Raw genomic sequence first — 21,340 nt, 5'->3', positions numbered from 1 at the left:
GCGTTATAAGGTTTTTTAAACAACCAAATGCACTGATCTTTGAGACAAGCAAGCCACAATAATATGGAGTCCGCTCACACATGTAAGATGCGCATACAGAGAGAAGCTGTTTCCATGTACATGCCACGCTCCCGGCTCTAAAATATGACAGCATCACCAACTCAACATCCGTTTCTCTGCACAGACAGACACACACACAGGAGGGTGTTTTGGAGTTAGAAGGGGGGCTCTGTTATTTTTTTAAAAAGGATGTTGAAGCCATATTTTATGGGGACTGTGTATAGTTTTTGGTGCTGGTGTACTTGCTGTGTTTCTGAGCCCATCTCAAGCTGCACCACCTGCTTTTAAAAACCTGTACAGCGCCTCTGAACGTGGATGTTAGGGCGCTATGAATGCAATTAGGATATGTAATAAGGTGCATTTATGATCTCTACCCATTGAGGAGTGACCTCACTCTTCAACATCACGATGGCAGCTCATTCATCAGGATTGACCGTCATAGTGGAGAATCGTGCAGTAGCATCACAATGAGTGATGCTGGCTTCAACTGAGGGGCTGCTGGGATACTAACTAGTAACAGGTTCATTAACTCTGTTCCAATACAAGACAACAAAATAGGAACAGGTATGAGCTCTAACTGACGAGCTTACTGATGTACTCTTATGATCATTAGCATTATTATTATGATCATTCTTCTTCATTTTAATTATTGTTAATCCTCTGGTAGTTTCAGCTGCACCAACCAGCTCCAAAAAGTGTCAATACACTGCCGTGTGTTAGAGGAGGGAGCGTAACATATTGACTCCACTAAGCATGCATGAGCCCCCTAGCCAGGAAGCAGGGACACAGCAGCTGAATTAATAATAGCACACTAAACTGGGAGAGGGGAGAGGGGAGGGACATGCGCTCCCTAATAATAGACGCATGCAGCTTTTTTCTTGTTCCACACAGAAGGAAGGCACAGAGGAAGCAGTATGGCAAAATAGCAATCAAAATATCCACACGCCAAGGGGGGTTCTGGATTATTTTGTACACAGTGTGTGTGATGGGTTTTCAGTGCAATAAACCAACATATGTCAGGCCTTCTCAATGCCACCCACTGCTGTTTCAATGTGTGCTGCAGCAGAGCATTTAACATCTTGGTCTATTACATTTAAGCATGAGTTATGCTATATAGTATGTATATGTATGTATGTATGTATGTATGTATTCATTTATGGTTGACTAACTGGGGCAGCTTGTAAGTTGTTTAAAAATAAAATGAAGGCAGTTTTTGTGTCTTTGTGCAAATTGGACTGGTTTCAGAATGAAAGGAGAGAGAGAGTGAGAGAGGGAGAGGCCCCTACTGAGTCATACACTGCACTGAGTCATACACTTATCCAAGCAGTGACCAGGTGCCTGGCTTGATCACAGTGCGAGGTGGCACAGAATCTGAAAACACAGAGTCTGGGAGAAAAGCCAAGGGGACAGTATAATCTCAGCTGAGCCTGTGCAGGTCTTTATTTTCATGACAGGGCCTTGAGAAGTTCAGTTCCTGTCTGTGGTCTCGCTATGTGAGTGGTGGGATGGAGATGGGCCATGACAGAATTTCTAAGGTATAACACGGGTGTAATTTGTTCAAACCGGCAAGCCACATGAGAAGGCAGCAGTGCAGTTTGATTGTATGTTTCCTCGGGTCGTACGGGCTAAAAAGAGAGCTCGAGTATCCCAGCTGGCAGCCCTTTTCCTTTAGTGTGGGGGGCGGGGTGTCAACCCAGTCCCTGCATGTCAGGGTGTGGATATTTTAAACTCCATTTCTAACTAGTTTCAGAGGCAATACTGCACTAAGAGAAGCATGCACAGGCCACTGTAAGAAATACACGCTTAAAAAGGAAGCCTTACAAAAAGCCTGACTCTAACTTCACTCCCACAGTTTTACTGTATGATACTAAAAATGTATACACGGTAAAAAAAAAAAAAAGTTCAAATCAAAAAGCCAAGATTTAGAAGTTTTGTTATTTAATTTCACTGTTTTTTTAATACAGGGTATATATATATATCTCGAACCCTAATTATTTGTATTTTATTTTTCAATAGATGCAGTTTTATTTGGCAATTAAGTAGTGTGACAGTATCTGTCAAGGACATTCCCAGCATACTTGCTGTTTATGAGAACTAGAATGGGAACGGGATTACATTTTTTAAATGAAATGTTATTTTATACATTTCTTGTTTTATGGGTAAATCCACTGAGCTAGAGGACACAGTAATAACGCAGTCCCTTACTTTAATATCTTGATAAGTGTGTGTCTGTGTGGAGGGGAGAGGAGGTTATTACTGTGCGCTTGTCCTGGATATGCTCAGAAAAGACAAGCAGCTGGAATTAATGCACTGGTCCATTTCCTCAGTGATTTGTTTTGCCATTTACTAACCCTTGCTTAATCCTATCACAGGACGTGAACCTGCACTGTATGACTCACCCTGCACACCACGTGGCTGCAGTTCTACCAGGTGAGCCACTCAGGGACCCCGTATTATTCTCAGATTTTTAACTGCTTTTAATGACCCCAGCATAATTGTAACTGCAATTGTAATTGAACAAAACAGCATTGTAGTTGTAAGTGCAATTTCAGCAAACGAGGCTGCTGTAATTATAATTGGCCCAGGTCTGCTGGTGGCACTGTTTCAAAGGGTTAAAGTGCCCTGACTGCCTGCACTGGCGCTGGTTGACGCTGAAGGGAAGAGAAGTTGGAGAAGCGTTTGAAAGGCAGGCAGAGGGTTCGAAGGCAGGGCTGACCAGTTTAAGAAAGCTCATGCACGGGGACGTTTTCTTAGTTAATGGATGCATTAGAGGCTCCAAAGAATTACAAACCAACCAGGTTCTACATGTAGATGTTGTAGATGAATGGTTTATAATTGCAACCAGTTTAAAAGATAAGTTGGCATGGACACACAGACCAGGTCATGGATGAACACATGAGTTTCATAGTGCATTTTGATTGGATGAATTTATCAGTAGGCGTTGCGCCAATAAAGCACAGTTTAAAGAAAGCATGTAAAAAGATAAAACAAGAAATAAACAATCATTATACTTTTTCAAACTAAAACAGCTGAACATCTACATCTGTAACACAGCATTTCTTTCTTTTAATACACGTTTATATATAACTAAAGGATTTCTTGCTAACATATACTGGTAAATCATTCTACTAGTATACAGTATGCAGTACAGAATTACATAATAAATGCCCATTGCAAGAGAATGGTTAACTTTACTGGTTGGGAGTGAAGTCATTCATGTTGACTGTAACATAATGAGTGATGCTGCAATACTCGGGGGGGGGGGGGGGGATTGCTGCAGCGAGAACAGTAAAATATTAGGGGGAGGGGGGCAGAATACATCCTCTGAAGTGTCACATTATTAAACAGTAAAGTTAAGCACATCTCCAGTCAGGCATTGACGCCTTGTACTGCGTTAAGTCTGAGTTCTTGCCAACAGACTGCAGGCCACAAGGGACGTTTATATAAGATTTTTAGGAACATGTTTCATGCTTCACTGCAAAAACCATGAGAGAGTCCCTGCGGACACACTCGTACACACATGCGCACGCACACACACACACACACGTAGTTAACCAGTTACACATCATACTCTGCTGTGACACTGATGGGACAAAGGTTATTAAAGGCTGTATTACAATTTAAATACTTTATAAAGGCACTAGCAGCTAGCAGCTCTGTTCTGCAGTTACATAATGTTTGTGCTTGGGCAGCTGGTGCCCCTCATACAGTATCTGTGCTGCCTGAGCGCACAGCAGACAGACAGCCCCCCAGACTCCCACAGGGTCTTAGGGTATCGCTGCCTGGACTGGCTTCACTGCTCCAGGGAGGCTTTACAGAGCAGAGGAGGACATTGAAACTTCATCCCTGTGTCTGCCTCACTGTCTTAACTGGCTCTATAGCTTAGTACCCAATCAGTTTCCATTGCGGGGTCCCTGTGATATCAAGAAGAAATTCTGGGGTGTGGACGGGGGGCTACCCATCACATGCCTTTCCTCAGGGGATTGATCCCTCTGCCTTGAATCTTCTTGAATGCTGAGTGGATGTTTGAGACACAGGGATGCCAGTTACACCATCTTCCTCTGCTCTATAAACGCTGAGGGATTATAACCCATTCTTCAAGGACACTAACCACCTAATGGTTAGATAACCTGTTTGAGGCATGCCCTCAGACAGCTGGGCGTCTCCAACAATCTTATAACATGCAGCTCTCACACAGCCCCACAGGCCCCCCTGTGGAGACAGGCAGGTCTGCAGTGCTGAGACAGGCAGGGAGCTAGAATTTGAACCCCAGAGTTGGTTTTTGACTCTCTTCACGGCTGCGCCTCTCTCACCAGGAACGGGCAGTGGCTGGCTGGTGAGTTTTGGGGGCTTCATTGGTTTGTCTGTCCACCAAAGTTGTCAGCAAAAAGGTGAACTCATAGTTCCTGTGAAAGGTTGCTATTTTGCACTAAACCTGAGTAAGGCTCCCTGCAGCGTGTCTGATAGACAGAGGAATTCACAAGCTGCTACCGCCTGTGTGGAGAGGTGTAGCCGCAGGAGAACTCAGGGAACCACCACCCCCTACCCGCTTTAACCTAGACCTTCCTACGACATGCAGCAGTACAAAACACAAGAGCACACTTACCCCTAGCTCCGTCACCAAGATATCAGTTACGCTGCCCATGACTGTGACAAAATCAAAAATATTCCATGCGTCTCGAAAATAGTTCTGTAGGGTAGAGAAGAAGAAGAGAAAATATGTCATAAAACACAATGGATGTTTCTCATTAAAATATTGCATGTTTGTATCAAGTACTGCTGATATATATATAGATGTTGGTTTTGTAATGTTTCTATATTTTCTGTGTTGATATGAATTGCTGAAGAATGATGTAACCACAGGTTAGGTATAAAAAGGCTTGTTTAGAGCTCTTTTGTTAGACCAGAGGAAGAAGAGACCACTGCTATGCCCTGTTGTCTCTGAAATTGGTAATTATGCCCTTTTTGTATTGTTCTGTGAGTCTAAAAAGTATTAGTATTAAACTGACTAATTGTATTGAGCGAACCATTCTTGGGTTAATCCACAAAATAAGACTCCCAGCAGTGAGCCACTCAACAGCGGTGAGTGTAATATAATGGAAAGTGCTCACCAGAATTCCAAAGGCAATTATTTTGAGAACGCACTCCATTGAGAAGAGTGCCGTGAACACAATGTTCAGGTTCTTTAGCACTGCCTCATAGGCGTCTGTCGCACCGTAGAACTGGACATGAGAGAGAGAGAGAGAGAGAGAGAGACACAGTCAGTCACACCAAAACAGAACCAAAGCCATTCCAATGAGACTGTTTGAAAATAGAATGAGTTTTATTAACGGTGCATGTGACTACTAAAATAAGACCCCTATTGCATAGCAGTTTCACCCATTCCAGGTTTTATTACCAGCTTGATTAGCCACAGTGTATAGGTAAGTCACAGGCGTGTGTCTTATTAAAGTCACAGTAAAACCAGGAATGGATTGAACTGCTTTGCAATGGGAGCCTTCTTTCCATTCCTGAACAGTGTCTGTGGGTCAGTGGTTTACCTTCATCATGAGCACGATGGTGTTGAGCGCAATCATCGCCATGATGGTGTATTCAAAGGGCGGCGACACCACGAACTGCCACATGCGGTACTGGAAGCTCTGCTTGTTTTGAGGCATGTGCCGCGTCAGGGGCCTGGCACTGATGGCAAAGTCGATGCAAGCTCTCTGGGAAACACAGATTCAAATATGTTGGAAGAAAAAATAGTTTTTTGTAATGTTCTTCTATTTTCTATGTTGCAATGCTTTGTCTGGGTATTTCCTTAAATTCAGTGTAAAGGCCAGCTTGTGGAAAGTTACTGATAAGGACACATCCCTTATTTGGGTTTGATATACGGAGGTTGTTGGTGTCTCTTCCGTTGTAATCTCTTGTAGTAATATATCTTATTAGCAGGGTGTGTGTGTGTGTCAAATGCATGATGTTTATTAGATGGGCCAAGAGGGTCCCAAGCTATACAGGAAAACAGTTACAAAAGAAAGAATTGCTAAAGAATGATGTCATCACAGGTCAGGTATAAAAAGGCTCCTTTGTTAGACCAGAGGAATTAAGACTGTGCATGAATACCTGTTTCATATTGCATGCTGATTTTGAAGTTGAATAAAGTGTTAGTGTTAAACTGACTCATTGTTGTACTGAGCGAATCATTCTGGGTTAATCCACACAATAAGACTCACTCCAGACGTTGGGAATGAATACAGAATATAACATTGGGGGTGTTTGAAAAAATAAAAGTTATTGTAACTGTAGTTCTAATGAACGCCAGGTCTGGGTAGGGGTGTGTTGCAGAGGGCTGTCCCTCGTTCTTCTCCAGTAATTGTAATTGTAACTGTAGTTCTAATGGATGCCAGTTCTGGGTAGGTTCTGTACCTCGTTCTTCTCCAGACTGTAGTCCTCCATCATCTTGTCGCCCTGTTCCTGGAAGGTAATGATGATCAAGGCCACGAAAATGTTCACAAAGAAGAACGGGAACACCACGAAATAGACCACGTAGAAAATCGACATCTCCATGCGATACCCTGGGCTGGGGCCCTGGTTCTCATACGTGGCATCGACGGAGTGCTTCAGAACTCTGTGTGGGGAGGGGGAGAGACGGAGGTGCACAAATCAAACATTTTACCGCTAATAAGACTTTAGAACTGAGTTCATGTCTTGAGTGCGTTCCAGAAAGATGCTTTATTTTACTGTAATAACATCCTAATAAAATAAAAAATGAAAGTAATTAACTAAGAGTTAAAATTGAAGAAAATGCAGAGAAGATACAGAGAACGGACTTCAGGAATTTGCTCTTGGTGGGCGTGCTGTGTCTATGAGAGATACTCACTGTGGCCAGCCCTCTCCTGTGGACACAGTGAAGAGGGTCAGCAGAGCCCACAGCACGTTGTCGTAGTGAAAATCGTACTTCCTCCACTCGCGCTTCTGTGCCTTCACCTCGTTGTGTCGCTCGTACACCAGGTACTCCCCTCTGCAGACAAAACAAACCGGGGAACACTTCATTCACATGTTTTTATGATTGTTTTAACTGGGTTTTTTGTTCTGTTTGAATTTTTTGTGTCTTTTTTGCCATTGATTTTTATAATGTGCTATTTCTTGATGCCTCCTTCTCCTGCCAGGACCCCCTTGAAATGAGATGTACATCTCAAGGGTTCTATCCTGGTTAAATAAATACATTTGGAATGTGTAAAACGTACCTGCAGTCGCGCTCCAGCTCCTTGGACTCGTCGGTGCAGAAGAAGAAGCGTCCCTTGAAGAGCTGCACCGCCACCACAGCGAAGATGAACATGAAGAGCATGTAGACAATGAGGATATTGAGCACATTCTTCAAGGAGTTTACCACACAGTCAAACACCGCCTGGGCAGAGAGAGAGAGAGAGACGGGGGCAGTCAGGCACTGCCTGAGAGAGAGAGAGAGAGAGAGAGAGAGAGAGAGAGAGACCCAGGCACGCTGCATCACTTTACCTTGAGCTTGGGCAATTGCTTTACCTTGAGCTTGGGCAATCCCTTTACCTTGAGCTTGGGCAATCCCTTTACCTTGAGCTTGGGCAATCCCTTTACCTTGAGCTTGGGCAATCCCTTTACCTTGAGCTTGGGCAATCCCTTTACCTTGAGCTTGGGCAATCCCTTTACCTTGAGCTTGGGCAATCGCTTTACCTTGAGCTTGGGCAATCCCTTTACCTTGAGCTTGGGCAATCGCTTTACCTTGAGCTTGGGCAATCGCTTGATGGTCTTGAGAGGTCTCAGCACCCTGAGGACTCGCAGAGACTTGATGGTGCTGATGTCTTTTCCTTTACTGCTCCCCCTGCAAGCAAAGTGGAGGAACAACACATCAGAAATCATTGCAGAGTCAGGTCTGCTGCAGAGCTCCTGAAGCCCTGTATCCATCTCTCTTTAACGACAAAACCAAAAAGTGCCCAAGATCTGTTCTCACCTCAGAATTCAATATGCCTTCCCGGGACACTAAATGCCAGCACCATAAATTGAGCATGTTGGTAAATACAATATTACTGCAATAGACGCGGAATATGAATTGGTTGTCAATACTATAGTAGTAATATTATCAATGTTTCCTATTGGATGACTAATTGGATTTCTAAAGAGGGTTAAAACTTTCAACAGCCCCCCTTCAGTTCAGAGATCCTGTATTTTTGTACCTCAGAGGTGGCAGCCCTAGTTCTGCATGTAAAAGCTGTGAGGTGCACAGGGCCCCCTGTGAGCAGCACGCTGTTGTACATCCGCAAATTATAAAAGAAGCAGTGACACACTGAAGAAATGAGGCCTCTGAGCCGCAGTCCTCCTTTGATTAATATCATCACCGGCTCGGCTACACTGGTGACTCCTGACTGTCTGCTGGCAGCTCAGCAGCTGCCAGGGAAATCAGAAACGCGAGCAGGGAAGCACAATTAGCTGTTCAGCCCATCGCGTCTCACCCATTATCATTGCATTATGTAATAGAGGTTATTCATGACAATGCCTGCCTTTAAACAAGCTGTCCGCCTATCAAACTGTGACCCTGTTCTCTCAGACACTGGCATTATCATACCACGTGCAGGTTGAGAGAATGGGGTCACACCACAGGAGGAAAGGATTAACATAGGGTCATTTAACAGCAAGCCCCAAAAGTAGACAACATGATTCCAGTTATAGTAACAGGTAAACATTTTCAAATAACATAACAATTGATAACAAATTATTTCTTAAAATGGTCTGTTGTTGGAAGAAGAAGAAGCAGCAGGAAATCAGAGAGAAAGACAGGAAGAGAGAGAAAGAGAAAACAGTGACAAGCCAGCATCGTTTGGAGACAGTTATTGAGATGAGAAAGAACAGAAACTTTACCGCGCGCTGCTCCTGTTGGGACGCGGCCACGGCGGGAATGCAGAGAGACAAGAGAAGGTCAGTGAGAGCGAGAGAGAAGAGCGAGGAAACACATCCAGACGAGGAGAGAGATGGAGAGAGAGAGAGAGAGAGAGAGAAAGGGACAGTGGAGGCCTGCGCTTCATAGAGACTGGCTGCAGGGTTGGTGCACAATCCTAACCACCAGCCCATATCATCAGCATAACACGCGAGGCTCAACCCAATACAAGATAAGAATTTGTCAGCCTGAGATTCCAGTTTCTCTTCATTTCTAATTCTGAATCTTTAAAATAAGTAAAATAGGAAATTCTTGGGTGGTATGTAAAGTACAATAACTGGATATACTTGTGTCTTGGATTTACACATTCTTATCTTATATTAAATATCCCCCTGTGTTCGCCACGAATGACCTTTAAACAGCCACTATTGCTTTCAGTTGGCAAGACTTGACCCCTGTGTGCACTAATCCTGCTTTCTGGTTCATTAACGAAGCTGTAGAAATCCACCTATCTCTGTGCTGGGCTGCTTAGGGACTTTACAGTTCAGAGCCACCTGCTCTAAACTGTAAAGTCCCTATGCAGCCCAGCACAGAGATCACTTCCTGTCCTCATTCACAATGATGACCGCAGCGCATTGGCAGATTGTCCCACAAGCCCCCTTCCCCCTTCAGTCTGTGACACTCAGTAATCAGACACCAGAAATAACAAAATCAATTCAATACAGTATTAAAAATAAATAAAAGACAACTGCTGGCCCATATGAAGTTAACAATACTACAGTTCCACTAGACTGAAAGATAATTGTGTTACAGGCAAAGATATAACATCTTCTTTAATGTTATCTTTGTAGTGTCACCATTTTTATTTTTGATTATATATACACACACACACACACACACACACACACACACACACACACATGTCACATGCTTAAATGGTAATAGCGGATGTAAAAATGTCCTGGTTCTGGAAATTGTTGTACATTGCGGTGGTATTATTCTAGTGTACTGTAGTATCTTTCATATGCAGGGAGGCCAGAAGGTTGATGTAAGATCCAAGCGCTGCCCCAACCGATGCTTACACTGAGATGCAGTGCAGTCTGACAGCCCCGTGTCACAGTGCTGAGGGGTGGGAGGGGGGCTTCAGAGACAAGGCAGCCTTGAGAGCCGGGGTACCAGTAATAAAACACTGGATCAGTAACGCTGCAATGGGACAGACTGCACAGCCATTACAGGGAACATTTTGTAGCCCGTTGTGTAACACTGAGAATACCCATTATTTGTCCTTTTCTTTGTACCACGCTGATCCTTCAATGAGAGGGAGGATGTAAATATAATACAATAATGTTAATAATGCTGATTAATGGGGCTTAATGGGTGTTTTTAGAGCAGCACAGTAAAAATGCATTCAGACCTTTCTTTTAAAGGAGAGGGATACAGCATTATCTTTTAGCTTCAACAGTACAGCATTGACTTTTGTGTTATGAATAACTAGGAGCTGTTGTGTCATACTGGCTAGTTCACGAAAATATATAACCAGATTGACAAATGTAATATCATTTAGCATTCTTTCTTTATTTTTAGCATCCCTGAGTGTTCTTTTAACCCATGCATACTAATACCGGGGTTGCCTGGTTTGGTGGGAGCTGTACTGTTGTTGCGGTCAGGCACAGTGGGTTTGTGAATGAGGAGCTGGACTAGGGGTGGTATAGGTTTAGAGTTTAAACGCTAATTGTAAAATACCTTTGTAATAGTAGTTGTAATTTCAGCAAACAATGCTGCTGTAATTATAATTGACCCCAGGTCTGCCCTGAGGTGCAGTGCTCCCCTTTAAGACCCCAGGTTTAGAGTGGGAGGTGAGTCCAAATGGACCAGACACTGTACAGGGTAGGAATCTCGGTGGGTGGGGTTTATAGAGGGGTGCGTCTCAGCAAGGGAGCACTGCAGCTCCTTAGTGTTAAATTAAATATCATTTTAACAGGCTGGATTGGTGACATGAAAATAAAACGCATCAGCAATTTTATAAAACTAGTAAAAACTTCAGAATCCTGGCATTAACCTACCGAGCTGCCCTCGCTAGTTTTCTAACACTGTTTCTCCAGTGCTCCCCCTTTACAGCACTGCAGTCAGGACCTATTTGTGTTTCACTTTAAAACCAGAATGCAGGTGCGAGTGGAATGGTATTGGCAGCTGCTTTAGTGAGCCACAGGGTCTCCTTATGAAGGGTACATGCTTAATGTTTTGATCATTAGTAAACTGTTTACTTATAATACATCTTTCTTTCTTTTTGTTAATGCAGGCCTGACAATGAAGGAGACAGAACAGTTATATTCATACAGAGTCGCTACTGGGACACAATGCATTCATGAAGGATGATAGAGCAAACACAGAGACATGGAGAGCAGGAGTCGGGCACACTGTCCTGTCAGCCTTGCTGCCACAGAGAGGAGCACAAGGACACTTTCACAAGGTTGGTAAAAATAGATTTGTATTCTTTTTTTTGGGGTGGGGGGGCTGTGTTTGTACTGTTAACTTGGCAGGTGCTTGCTGCCAATGTCAATGGAACCTCACCTTGTCTCAGTTAGCCAGTTACCACACAATACACAAACTTAGCTTTTTTTGTTTTTACTTTCAAGATGCCTTAAATCACCTTTGTGTTCAAATCAGATGCCTCTGTGTGCATTCTAGTATTTAGTAATTGCATTTAACTATTTATTGGCAGGTGTTAAATAATAAATCCATTCATTAATGTGCTGATATTCCTCTCACCTGGGGCGCTGCCATTTGTTGTCAGTTTCCAGCCTCAGTACAGCAGTACGAGGATCAGCACACCCCTAATCTATCTGTCTATCGATTGATCGATCAATCTATCAATCAATCTATCTATCTATCTATCTATCTATCTATCTATCTATCAATCTATCAATCAATCTATCAATCAATCAATCTATCTATCTATCTATCTATCTATCTATCTATCTATCTATCTATCAATCTATCAATCAATCTATCAATCAATCAATCAATCAATCTATCAATCTATCAATCTATCTATCTATCTATCTATCTATCTATCTATCTATCTATCTATCTATCTATCTATCTATCAATCAATCAATCAATCAATCAATCAATCAATCAATCAATCAATCAATCAATCAATCAATCAATCAATCAATCAATCTATCTATCTATCTATCTATCTATCTATCTATCTATCAATCAATCAATCAATCAATCAATCAATCAATCAATCAATCAATCAATCAATCAATCAATCAATCAATCAATCAATCAATCTATCTATCTATCTATCTATCTATCTATCTATCTATCTATCTATCTATCTATCTATCTATCTATCTATCTATCTATCTATCTATAGATCTATCTCGCCTCATAATGACATGTTTGATGTAGTTTCTGTAGAGTGCGGGTCAGTATCTGAGCGCTGTCTCGGTGTGACAGCATGGCTGAGCCGCTGGACTGTGGCAGTTCACGACAGTACTGTTTACACTCTACTGTATAAGGCAGGCAGAGCAGAGCAGGCCCAGGGGAACACTTACGTGAAGGCGAAGGCCACCAGGGCACCACTAACCACTATAAAATCCAAGATGTTCCAGAGGTCTCGAAAATAGGCACCTTGGTGCAGGACCAGACCCAGATCCACCATCTAAACAGGAGCAGAAAGAAAGCACAGCAGGATTGAGTGCTGAGTAGGGCTACAACAGAATATGGTTGGCATAGATGCAGAGAGACGGGCCGCGCTCTTCACCTTTCTCAGAGAGACGGGTCGCGCTCCTCGTCTGTCTCAGAGAGACGGGCCGCGCTCCTCGCCTGTCTCAGAGAGACGGGCCGCGCTCCTCGCCTGTCTCAGAGAGACGGGCCGCGCTCCTCGCCTGTCTCAGAGAGACGTGCCGCGCTCCTCGCCTGTCTCAGAGAGACGGGCCGCGCTCCTCGCCTGTCTCAGAGAGACGGGCCGCGCTCCTCGCCTGTCTCAGAGAGACGGGCCGCGCTCTTCGCCTGTCTCAGAGAGACGGGCCGCGCTCTTCGTCTGTCTCAGAGAGACGGCCGGTGTGTAAAACTGTACTACACTCTTTCCAACACATGAAACGTTCTCTTTGATCCGTTGCTTTTTCTCAAGACCACTGTACCACAGTGCTTACAACCTCTCCTGTGTGCTCTGTTTTCGTAAATGGCCACTGATACAATATCAGCTAGTCGACTGTTTTAATCTCGGCTATTCCACCCTGCAAAGAAGTAGCCCTACTGCTCAGAAATAGAGCCCCCAGAATGAAAAGAGTTGATAACACTTTAAAATCATGGCCTCAAATTCATAATGAATTCCCACAGGATACCACAGGAATAACACCTGAATATCTTATTCATGCATGAATGAACATGTCTCACAATCCCCTGGTTTAATGCCTTATACATGTGATCAACATGATTTGTTACAAAGAAACATAGAATTAATACAGGTAATTAAACCCACATGAATTCACAATTAATGACTTCACAACTCAGAGGAAGTGCAGAAGATATTCAGGTGTTATTCCTGCTGTGGGATTGGGCCGGAATTCATTAGGAATTTGCAGACATTGTTTTAAAGGGTTACCAAAGAGTTTCTCACAGCAGCTTTACAACAGTCTATACTTCAGCTGCCACAGCGCAGGTATACTTGTCATGGGTCCTTATCCTTAGTAGAAGCATAATGTTTAAGATCCACATCCGAATAATAATAAAGAATGGAACTGGACACCCATCTCACCTTGATTAACATTTCGAATGTGAAGACGCCAGTGAACACGTAGTCAAAGTACCGAAGAACCTGAAACAAAACAGTCATCAATTCATTCTCAATTCACAACCAACCCAGGTCGCAAGCATCTATAGACAGTGTTCAAATTCACCTCATTTCATGTGCACAACAAACGCTTTCAAATTTGCAAATCTGCATTCAACAAGCTGGCAAAAGGAAGTGTGAATTGAATACCTTGTTTGTATTATATAGGGGGTTTTCATTTGTATCCCAAGAGGGCGTTAAACTGTCTGCTGTCCTATTTGTTTGATTTTGTTTTTTAAATTAACAAATGCATTGATTATTTATTCAATGAATGTGATGTAAAATAATGTTGTAGTTTATCCACTGATTTTATATAGTACAGGGATGGAAACAAGACTCCTATTGCATAGCAGTTTCACCCATTCCATGTTTTACTACGAGCTTGATTGGCCATACTGTATAGGTAACAGGCTCATGTGTGTCTTATTAAACTGATAGTAAAACCAGGAATGCATCAAACTGCTATGCAATGGGAGTCTTACTGTAGTTCACACCTTAGTTCCAGTATGTTTTGTTTTCATTGTGTGTGTTTGATTGGTGGGCCGGGTCACTGCGTGTGCGTGTGCGTGTGACTCACGATGTTGCGGGGGGAGTCTGGCTGCACGGGGTCCTCAGCGGCCAGCGCGATGCTGCTCATGGCGATCACCAGCAGGATGCACATCTCGAAGTAGCGCAGCGTGACGATGTAGTGGCACAGCCTGCGGAACCTGGGGGAGAGAGGGGGGTCAGCCTGAACCCAGGATTCATCACAAAGCAACCCAGCACCCCAGAACCCCAGGACTCAGCACACTCCAGCACTGCATTCCAGCACTACACATTACGAGCACTGCAGTGATCCCAGTAAAGCCGTTTGGGCAGAGAGCTGCTTACGGGCTTACGGGTTGGTGGTGGAGAGGATGAACATGGAGCTGTAGGGAGGCATTGGTTTGGGCCCGTCGCCCCCTTGCTTCTCAAACTCCTCTTCCTCCTCCTTCTTCTCCTCCTCCTTCTTGGGCAGCGGCTCGGTGTTTGCGTTCTTGTTCACTGAGAAAGCAGAGGGAGAATAACAATCACCCAGTGTAAAGCACAACATGGAAATGCGAATGATTAAGCTTGTGTAATTCAACTGTAATTGATCAAATACATATATGGTATAATTACAATTATCCAAGTGTGCTAAGGTTCAACTACAATTACAATTACATTGCAATTGCACCTAATTACAAATTGCACAATTACAATTGTAATTGACCCCAGGTCTGGTGGCTAATCAAGCTGGTAGTAAAATCTGGATTGGGTGAAACCGCTATGCAATCGGAGTCTTGTTTCCATCTCTGTAGTCGTCCTGTCGTCTCAAAGTAACAGCACTCTAATGGCAGTGGTTATAAAAATTCCACAAAATTCTTTTTTTCCACATAAAAGATGTTAAAGCTGAAACGCCCAGGAAGTGAAGAGCAGTGCAGCGGGCGAGTCTCACCCTGCAGAGTGGCGTTCTCCTTGGGGAAGGCTGGTGGGATGTCCACGGCGGTGTGCTCGGGCTTCTTGCTGTTGGTCTTGGCCGGGTTGTTGGTGGGGGTGGAGCTGGGGTTGGTGAGGATCAAGCTGTTCTCGGGGGGCTTGTGCGGGTTGCCCCCTGGCGGGTTGCCCCCTGGTGCCTTGCGGTTGAGCACGTTGTTGGGCGCATTGGGGTTAGGGTTGGGGTTGGTGGTGTTGTTGGGGTTGGGGTTGGGGTTGCTGTGGTTTGCCAGTCGGGCAGGGCTCTGTGGCGCGGCGGTGGTGTTGTTGCCAAGGCTCCGGGAGTTGGGGGGCTGCGTGGCCAGCTTGTTGTTCTTCATGTTGTCGATGTCCTCCGGGTGCTGCTGGCTGTCCTGCCGGGACAGGTCCTGCTGGATGGGCCGCGTGGTGGACAGGTTTGGACCCGAGGAGGGACCGTTACCCTGCCCCTCTCTGACAGACACAGAGACACAACACAGTTACAATACAATACAGTTACAATACAATACAGCTTGCTGTTATATAGCGCTCTTCATGTGGAGCATCTCAGGGCGCTTTAAATTAAAACAAAAAAAGCCATTGGCCAATCAATCCAGCTCAAACATAAGCAAACTTATTTATAACAGGAAGCCAGTGCAGTGATTGAAGACACAGAGTAATGTGTATGAGTCAGCACTCTGGCTGCAGCATTTTGAACCAATTGGAACTGACGTAATCTAGAATTGGGAAGGCCAGCAAACACAGCATTCCAGTAATCTAACCGAGACATAACAAAAGCATGAACCAAAGGGGCGAAACTCAGCTGAGTAAATCTGAAGGTAAATCTACATAAAAGCAGGCAGCTGACCAGAATGTTTGTCAGTTTGTTTCTTTTAGCTTTTTGACAACAGCATAATCTGAAAACATAAGGTACAGTAAAACTAAGAATGGAAGTTAAGTAGCCTTGATCAGTGTACTAACTAGCCCAAACATGTGCCTACTTAGTTTCTGTGTTTTACAACTATTGCCTAATGCTAGTTCAGTGAAACTATGAACACAATGTGAGACCGTACAGAACTAAACTGCTGCTCTTCAGTGGTAAGCTCATCTGTTCATGACCAGTGTTTCATGCAGTCCAAGGGGCTGATGTTGGGGGCTGTGCATTCTGTGTGCTGTAATAACTCACTTCCTGCGCCGGTGCCTGCGCTCTCCCTCTCTCTTGCCCTCCGTCTCGTAGGTGGACTGGGCTGCTTGCCGATGCCTCCTCCTCCGGTCCACACTGTCAGGCTGCTCGCTATCTCCCGTGTCCTGCCGGTTAATGCCCCTGTTCCCTCCGCCTCCCTCTCCCCCTCCTCTGTGCCTCCCCCCTCTCCTGTCCCCCCCTCCGGAGCCCCTGCCTCCCCCCCCTGTCCCCTCCTCCTCCTCCCCAGGCCAGCGGTGAGGAGGCTTGGGCCGGCGGTGCTCGCTCAGCCCGTCTCCGCGGGGGGACACGCTGCGCCCCTCCTTGCTGCGGCCAGGCTGCCTGTGCTGGTGGCGCCGGTGGGGGTCCCTGTTGCGCTCTCCTCCCCCACCCCCTCCCTCCCTGGGGTCCATGCAGTCCTGGTTGTGTCCGCGGTGCATGTCTGCGTGCTGGCTGGGGTCGGGCTCCTTGCTGCTGCTGCGCTGGCCCCTCCTGGTCTCGCTGGAGTCTGCACGCTCGTAGGGCCGGTTGCCCCCGCCGCCACCACCACCCCCCTGTGGCCGCTCGTGGTAGCGCGCCTGCTTCCTCAGGAACTCCTCTGCGCGCTGCTGGCTCAGCCGCTGCTCTCCCGCAGGGTCGCTCGGACGTGTCTTGTTGGTGTTGTTGTTGCGGTTCTCCTGTGGGTCCACCACCAGGGGGCGGTCCAGGTGCGTCTTCATGTCAGGGCGGATGTGCCGTGAGTACGATACCTGCGCCTAGATAAAATAGTGAGAGTGTAAGAAACCTCTATTAGTGTAAGAGTCCTCTATTAGTGTAAGAGCCCTCTATTAGTATAAGAGACCTCTATTAGTGTAAGAGTCCTCTATTAGTGTAAGAGTCCTCTATTTGTGTAAGAGTCCTCTATTAGAGTAAGCCCTATGGGCCGATCCCTGGTATGTATACATGTGAATGAATTGTTTATGATACAGTTCATTAGGTAACACAGTAACGGCGGGGCAGCTCCGCTTCATGTACAGCGGCGGGGCGCTCACCTTCCAGCGGTCCTCGGGTTCCAGCTCGTTGTACAGCGCCTCCCTGCTGGCCATCAGGTTCTGCTTGCGGATCTCGCTGGTGCGCTGCTCCCACACCGACTTTCCCCCCTTCATGTTCTTCTGCTGCTCCTTCCTGCATGGACGGCAGAGAGAGAGAGAGAGAGAGAGGGCATCAGTGGCTGCCACGCTCTTAACGTGACGCTCAGCTAGGGCTGCCACCTCTGAGGTACATAAAACCAGGATATCTGAACGGAAGGGGGGCTGCTAAAAGTGTAAACCCTCTCTAGAAATCCTACAGTCATCCAATAGGAAGCACTGATAATATTACTACTGTAGTATTGACAACCAATTCATACTGGTGTGTCTATTGCAGTTATATTGTATCCTTTATCTAACTTGTGCTGAATTTACGGTCCTGGCATTGAGGTGTTGCTGTAGTATTAATCTGCATGGATGTAGAAGTATAAGATTAAAGACCAGGATAAGATTAAACAAACATGATCTTTTAGTGTCCCAGGAAGGCATATTGAATTCCTGGGACACCTTCCTCTAAACCGGAACAATCCAGGAATAACAGGGACAGGTGGCAACCCTACACTCAGCATCTACAAATGAACAACGCTGAACGTAAACTGTAATTAAAAAAATCTTCACACAATCAAAACCTAAAGAATTCTGAAGATTTCAGTACATGTTCTTGTTCCATGAGTGCACAGGATCAACCTACCGACAAAGAATTGTGACAGGTACAGGGCTGGTATTAAGACTGCCATTGCATTGCAGCTTGATCCATTCCTGGAGTTTAATGAGACACACCTGAGCTTGTTACCTGTACACACTGTGGCTGATCAAGCTGGTATTTAAACATGGAATGGGGGAAACTGCTATGCAATAGGAGTCTTATTGCCATCCCTGAGATACTTACCATTTTTTCAAAGCAAAACAAACTGATTAACAGTACGTGTATGTCCTGCTCATCTTTTCAAATAAAGATGATTTCTAATAAGTTGGTACGTTTAGTTGACTTTCCTATGTCTTTTATGTATATACAGTACTGTACCCTGTTATTTCGCTTGGGAAATATTGAAAAGAGAATTAGTGAGGGGCCCTAGCACAGTAAAGCAAAGCACAGCTACAATTTAAAGTCTACATTACCCAACCATGAATGAACTAAGTGTAAATTATTGTATGCTGAAATCGAGTGACTCAGCGCTCAAAGGAAGTCAGATGGACACATTAACTTGCAAAGTCACACGGCTTTTACGTCTCACAGCGGATGTTTAAATGTAACATAGTGAACAGGATTTCTCTGTGATGCATCGTGGAATACAGAAGCCAAACGGGCGCTCCGACCCTGAGCAGTCTATAATAAATTATAACATTGATTTGATGGGAAACTTACCATTTATATGGGAAGCATTCGGGTTTAAACTAAACCTCGGTTTAGTTTAAATTACACTCGGTTACTGACATCAAACGGAATGCATGATAAGCTCATTGCTTAGCCTGTTTCACACAAAAACTGAAACGAGCACCAGCATTAAGAAGCAGCAATAATATACTTCCTATCCATTCAGACATTCACATTTTGGTCAGTATATTTAATTTGAGTCACTAGACGAGATGGCAGGTCTGTGTCATGGTAGAGGAGGTTTGTAATTGTTATCATGAACACGAGTTGCACTGGGGGGTCACGAGGGGGCATGTGCCTCCCCCAAACGCACACACACACTTATTTATTTAAAACAATGTTCAAGCAGGAGTAGTGTACTCCGAACTGAATTGAACTGAACATAGTGTATGATTGCATTGAAACTGCCATGCAACAGGAATCTTATTTCCATTCCTGAATCCTACTCGTGGAAGTTTTAATGCAGCAAAATGGTTTGCAAGAGGAGGAGTTAATCTGTGACAGTACAATTGCTTTCAGTATCACTGGGGTCTGATTTATGTGTTTTGCTGTGATGTAAGACACCTGGAAAGATTATTAACAGGACACCTGCATTAACAACTGGCACGGTTACTTCAAATGCACTCCGTCAAAAACGATGTTACTTGCAATACTGCTGAGGTAAATTTGCTTTTGGTTAATTAAACAATCCTGAGTCTAGGATGAAACCAGAAAGAGGTTACCTGCTATTAAAACAAGCAGCTGGCTAATACAGTGTGCTCATAGAAGCATAGCCATTCCATAATGATAGGAGCGCACAACATTTAAAAGCAACTACACTGTTAAATAAAAGATACAAATAAATACAAATTCAACTACAGGCACAGGAGAGTGAGTAAACGGTATGACTGGTGCACATCACGGAAATCACATCCAAATCAGAAAAGGAAATAAAAAAGAAGCATTCATCACTCAGCCTATTTACCAAGGAAAGAGTGAAACAGAAAGTGATACGCCACCCATGCAGCATGCACAACGAGTTAGATGTACACAGAGCAGCTCTGTGTGTCAGGCACACAACGAGTTAGATGTACACAGAGCAGCTCTGTGTGTCAGGCACGCAACGAGTTAGATGTACACAGAGCAGCTCTGTGTGTCAGGCGCACAACGAGTTAGATGTACACAGAGCAGCTCTGTGTGTCAGGCACGCAACGAGTTAGATGTACACAGAGCAGCTCTGTGTGTCAGGCACACAACGAGTTAGATGTACACAGAGCAGCTCTGTGTGTCAGGCACACAACGAGCTAGATATACACAGAGCAGCTCTGTGTGTCAGGCACACAACGAGTTAGAGGTACACAGAGCAGCTCTGTGGGTCAGGCACACAACGAGTTAGATGTACACAGAGCAGCTCTGTGTGTCAGGCACACAACGAGTTAGAGGTACACAGAGCAGCTCTGTGGGTCAGGCACACAACGAGTTAGAGGTACACATTTGAGCACAGAGCAGCTCTGGGTCAGGCACACACTGGGGAGCACTGCTCATAAATCTTATGAACTTGCTATGCATTGTTATAATGTACTTAATGTGTAACCCTAACCCAAACCACCCTAACCCCAACCCTAACTCTTTTCTGATACAATTGTGTACTTACATATATTGTGCAAGAAGATTTCCACATTAAATACATTGTAACTGTGCATAATGACATTGTAATGATGTGTAAGTACACCTGCAATTACTAAGTAACTACCATCTAACTAAATACACAGTAATCAGAGACACTTAATGTAAAGTGTTACCCAGTTTGGATAAAACACTTCTCTCTGGGATTTCTTTTCTCTGCAAACACTGCAGATCATCAAGCACTTTGTCAGCTCCAGCAAACGCTCTACGTGTTTCTTTTTGTTTTGTTTTGTTGTTTGTTTTGTCCACAGAAGGTATGCAAGGGTGTGACTGGAAATGTGAGCGAGACCTCGGCAGCTGGTATAATATGTTGTGTGAATAAAGAGGGTCCTGCTGTAGTACTGTTTAAACTTCAAACATTTCGACTAGTGGAAACATTTGTCTCCTTGCTTTGAAAAATGAAAATTAACCTTGAATCTTATCTCTCTAAAACAGCTGAGAAAAAAAGTTTCATGAACTGTAACTTGATTAATTAATCAAAATTTCACTTAAAAGAATATCTTCAGTCGTTAAGATGTTGTTGAAATGGCAAGCATAAGTTTTACATGCAAGTTTATGACGGGGTGTTTGTGCAGTTTTGGATGTTTTTTGTGGATATGTTGTGGAGAGCAGTGGCTGTGGGTCTGGTTGTACTGCAGGAATCCTCGTTACAATCCTGGTGCTGTGATGTATTGTATTACATTGTATTAACAGGGTCTGCTCTGATCCTGGGCTCTAATATATTCATCAGCATCTCACACACTGGGCAGGCACAGCCCGACTGATTTACTGCACAGTTTAATTTCTTCATTTCAGGAATTCAGATTCATGA

General features: G+C 44.4%; 1 protein-coding gene across 14 annotated transcripts in view; it reads right to left on the bottom strand.

Moving 5' to 3' along the window:
- LOC117971988 (voltage-dependent P/Q-type calcium channel subunit alpha-1A-like) overlaps window positions 1-21,340 on the bottom strand; it is a 140,704-nt gene that overhangs the window by 38,982 nt on the left and 80,382 nt on the right. For all 14 annotated transcript variants that reach the window (XM_059007966.1, XM_059007970.1, XM_059007968.1 and 11 more), the window contains 14 exons: window positions 17,454-17,586; window positions 16,429-17,177; window positions 15,247-15,716; window positions 14,669-14,813; window positions 14,368-14,497; window positions 13,716-13,775; window positions 12,511-12,617; window positions 7,795-7,894; window positions 7,287-7,447; window positions 6,920-7,060; window positions 6,466-6,667; window positions 5,601-5,765; window positions 5,172-5,282; window positions 4,667-4,750 (listed from right to left, as the gene is read on the bottom strand). In XM_059007966.1, the coding sequence (XP_058863949.1) occupies window positions 4,667-4,750; window positions 5,172-5,282; window positions 5,601-5,765; window positions 6,466-6,667; window positions 6,920-7,060; window positions 7,287-7,447; window positions 7,795-7,894; window positions 12,511-12,617; window positions 13,716-13,775; window positions 14,368-14,497; window positions 14,669-14,813; window positions 15,247-15,716; window positions 16,429-17,177; window positions 17,454-17,586 (2,758 nt within the window). The remainder of the gene's footprint in view (window positions 1-4,666; window positions 4,751-5,171; window positions 5,283-5,600; window positions 5,766-6,465; window positions 6,668-6,919; window positions 7,061-7,286; window positions 7,448-7,794; window positions 7,895-12,510; window positions 12,618-13,715; window positions 13,776-14,367; window positions 14,498-14,668; window positions 14,814-15,246; window positions 15,717-16,428; window positions 17,178-17,453; window positions 17,587-21,340) is intronic.

This window comes from Acipenser ruthenus, chromosome 36 (assembly GCF_902713425.1).
Source record: "Acipenser ruthenus chromosome 36, fAciRut3.2 maternal haplotype, whole genome shotgun sequence".
NCBI classification, from domain to species: Eukaryota; Metazoa; Chordata; class Actinopteri; order Acipenseriformes; family Acipenseridae; genus Acipenser; species Acipenser ruthenus.
The sequence above is the reverse complement of the archived record's forward strand: the minus strand, read 5'-3'. Positions and strand labels throughout refer to the sequence as shown.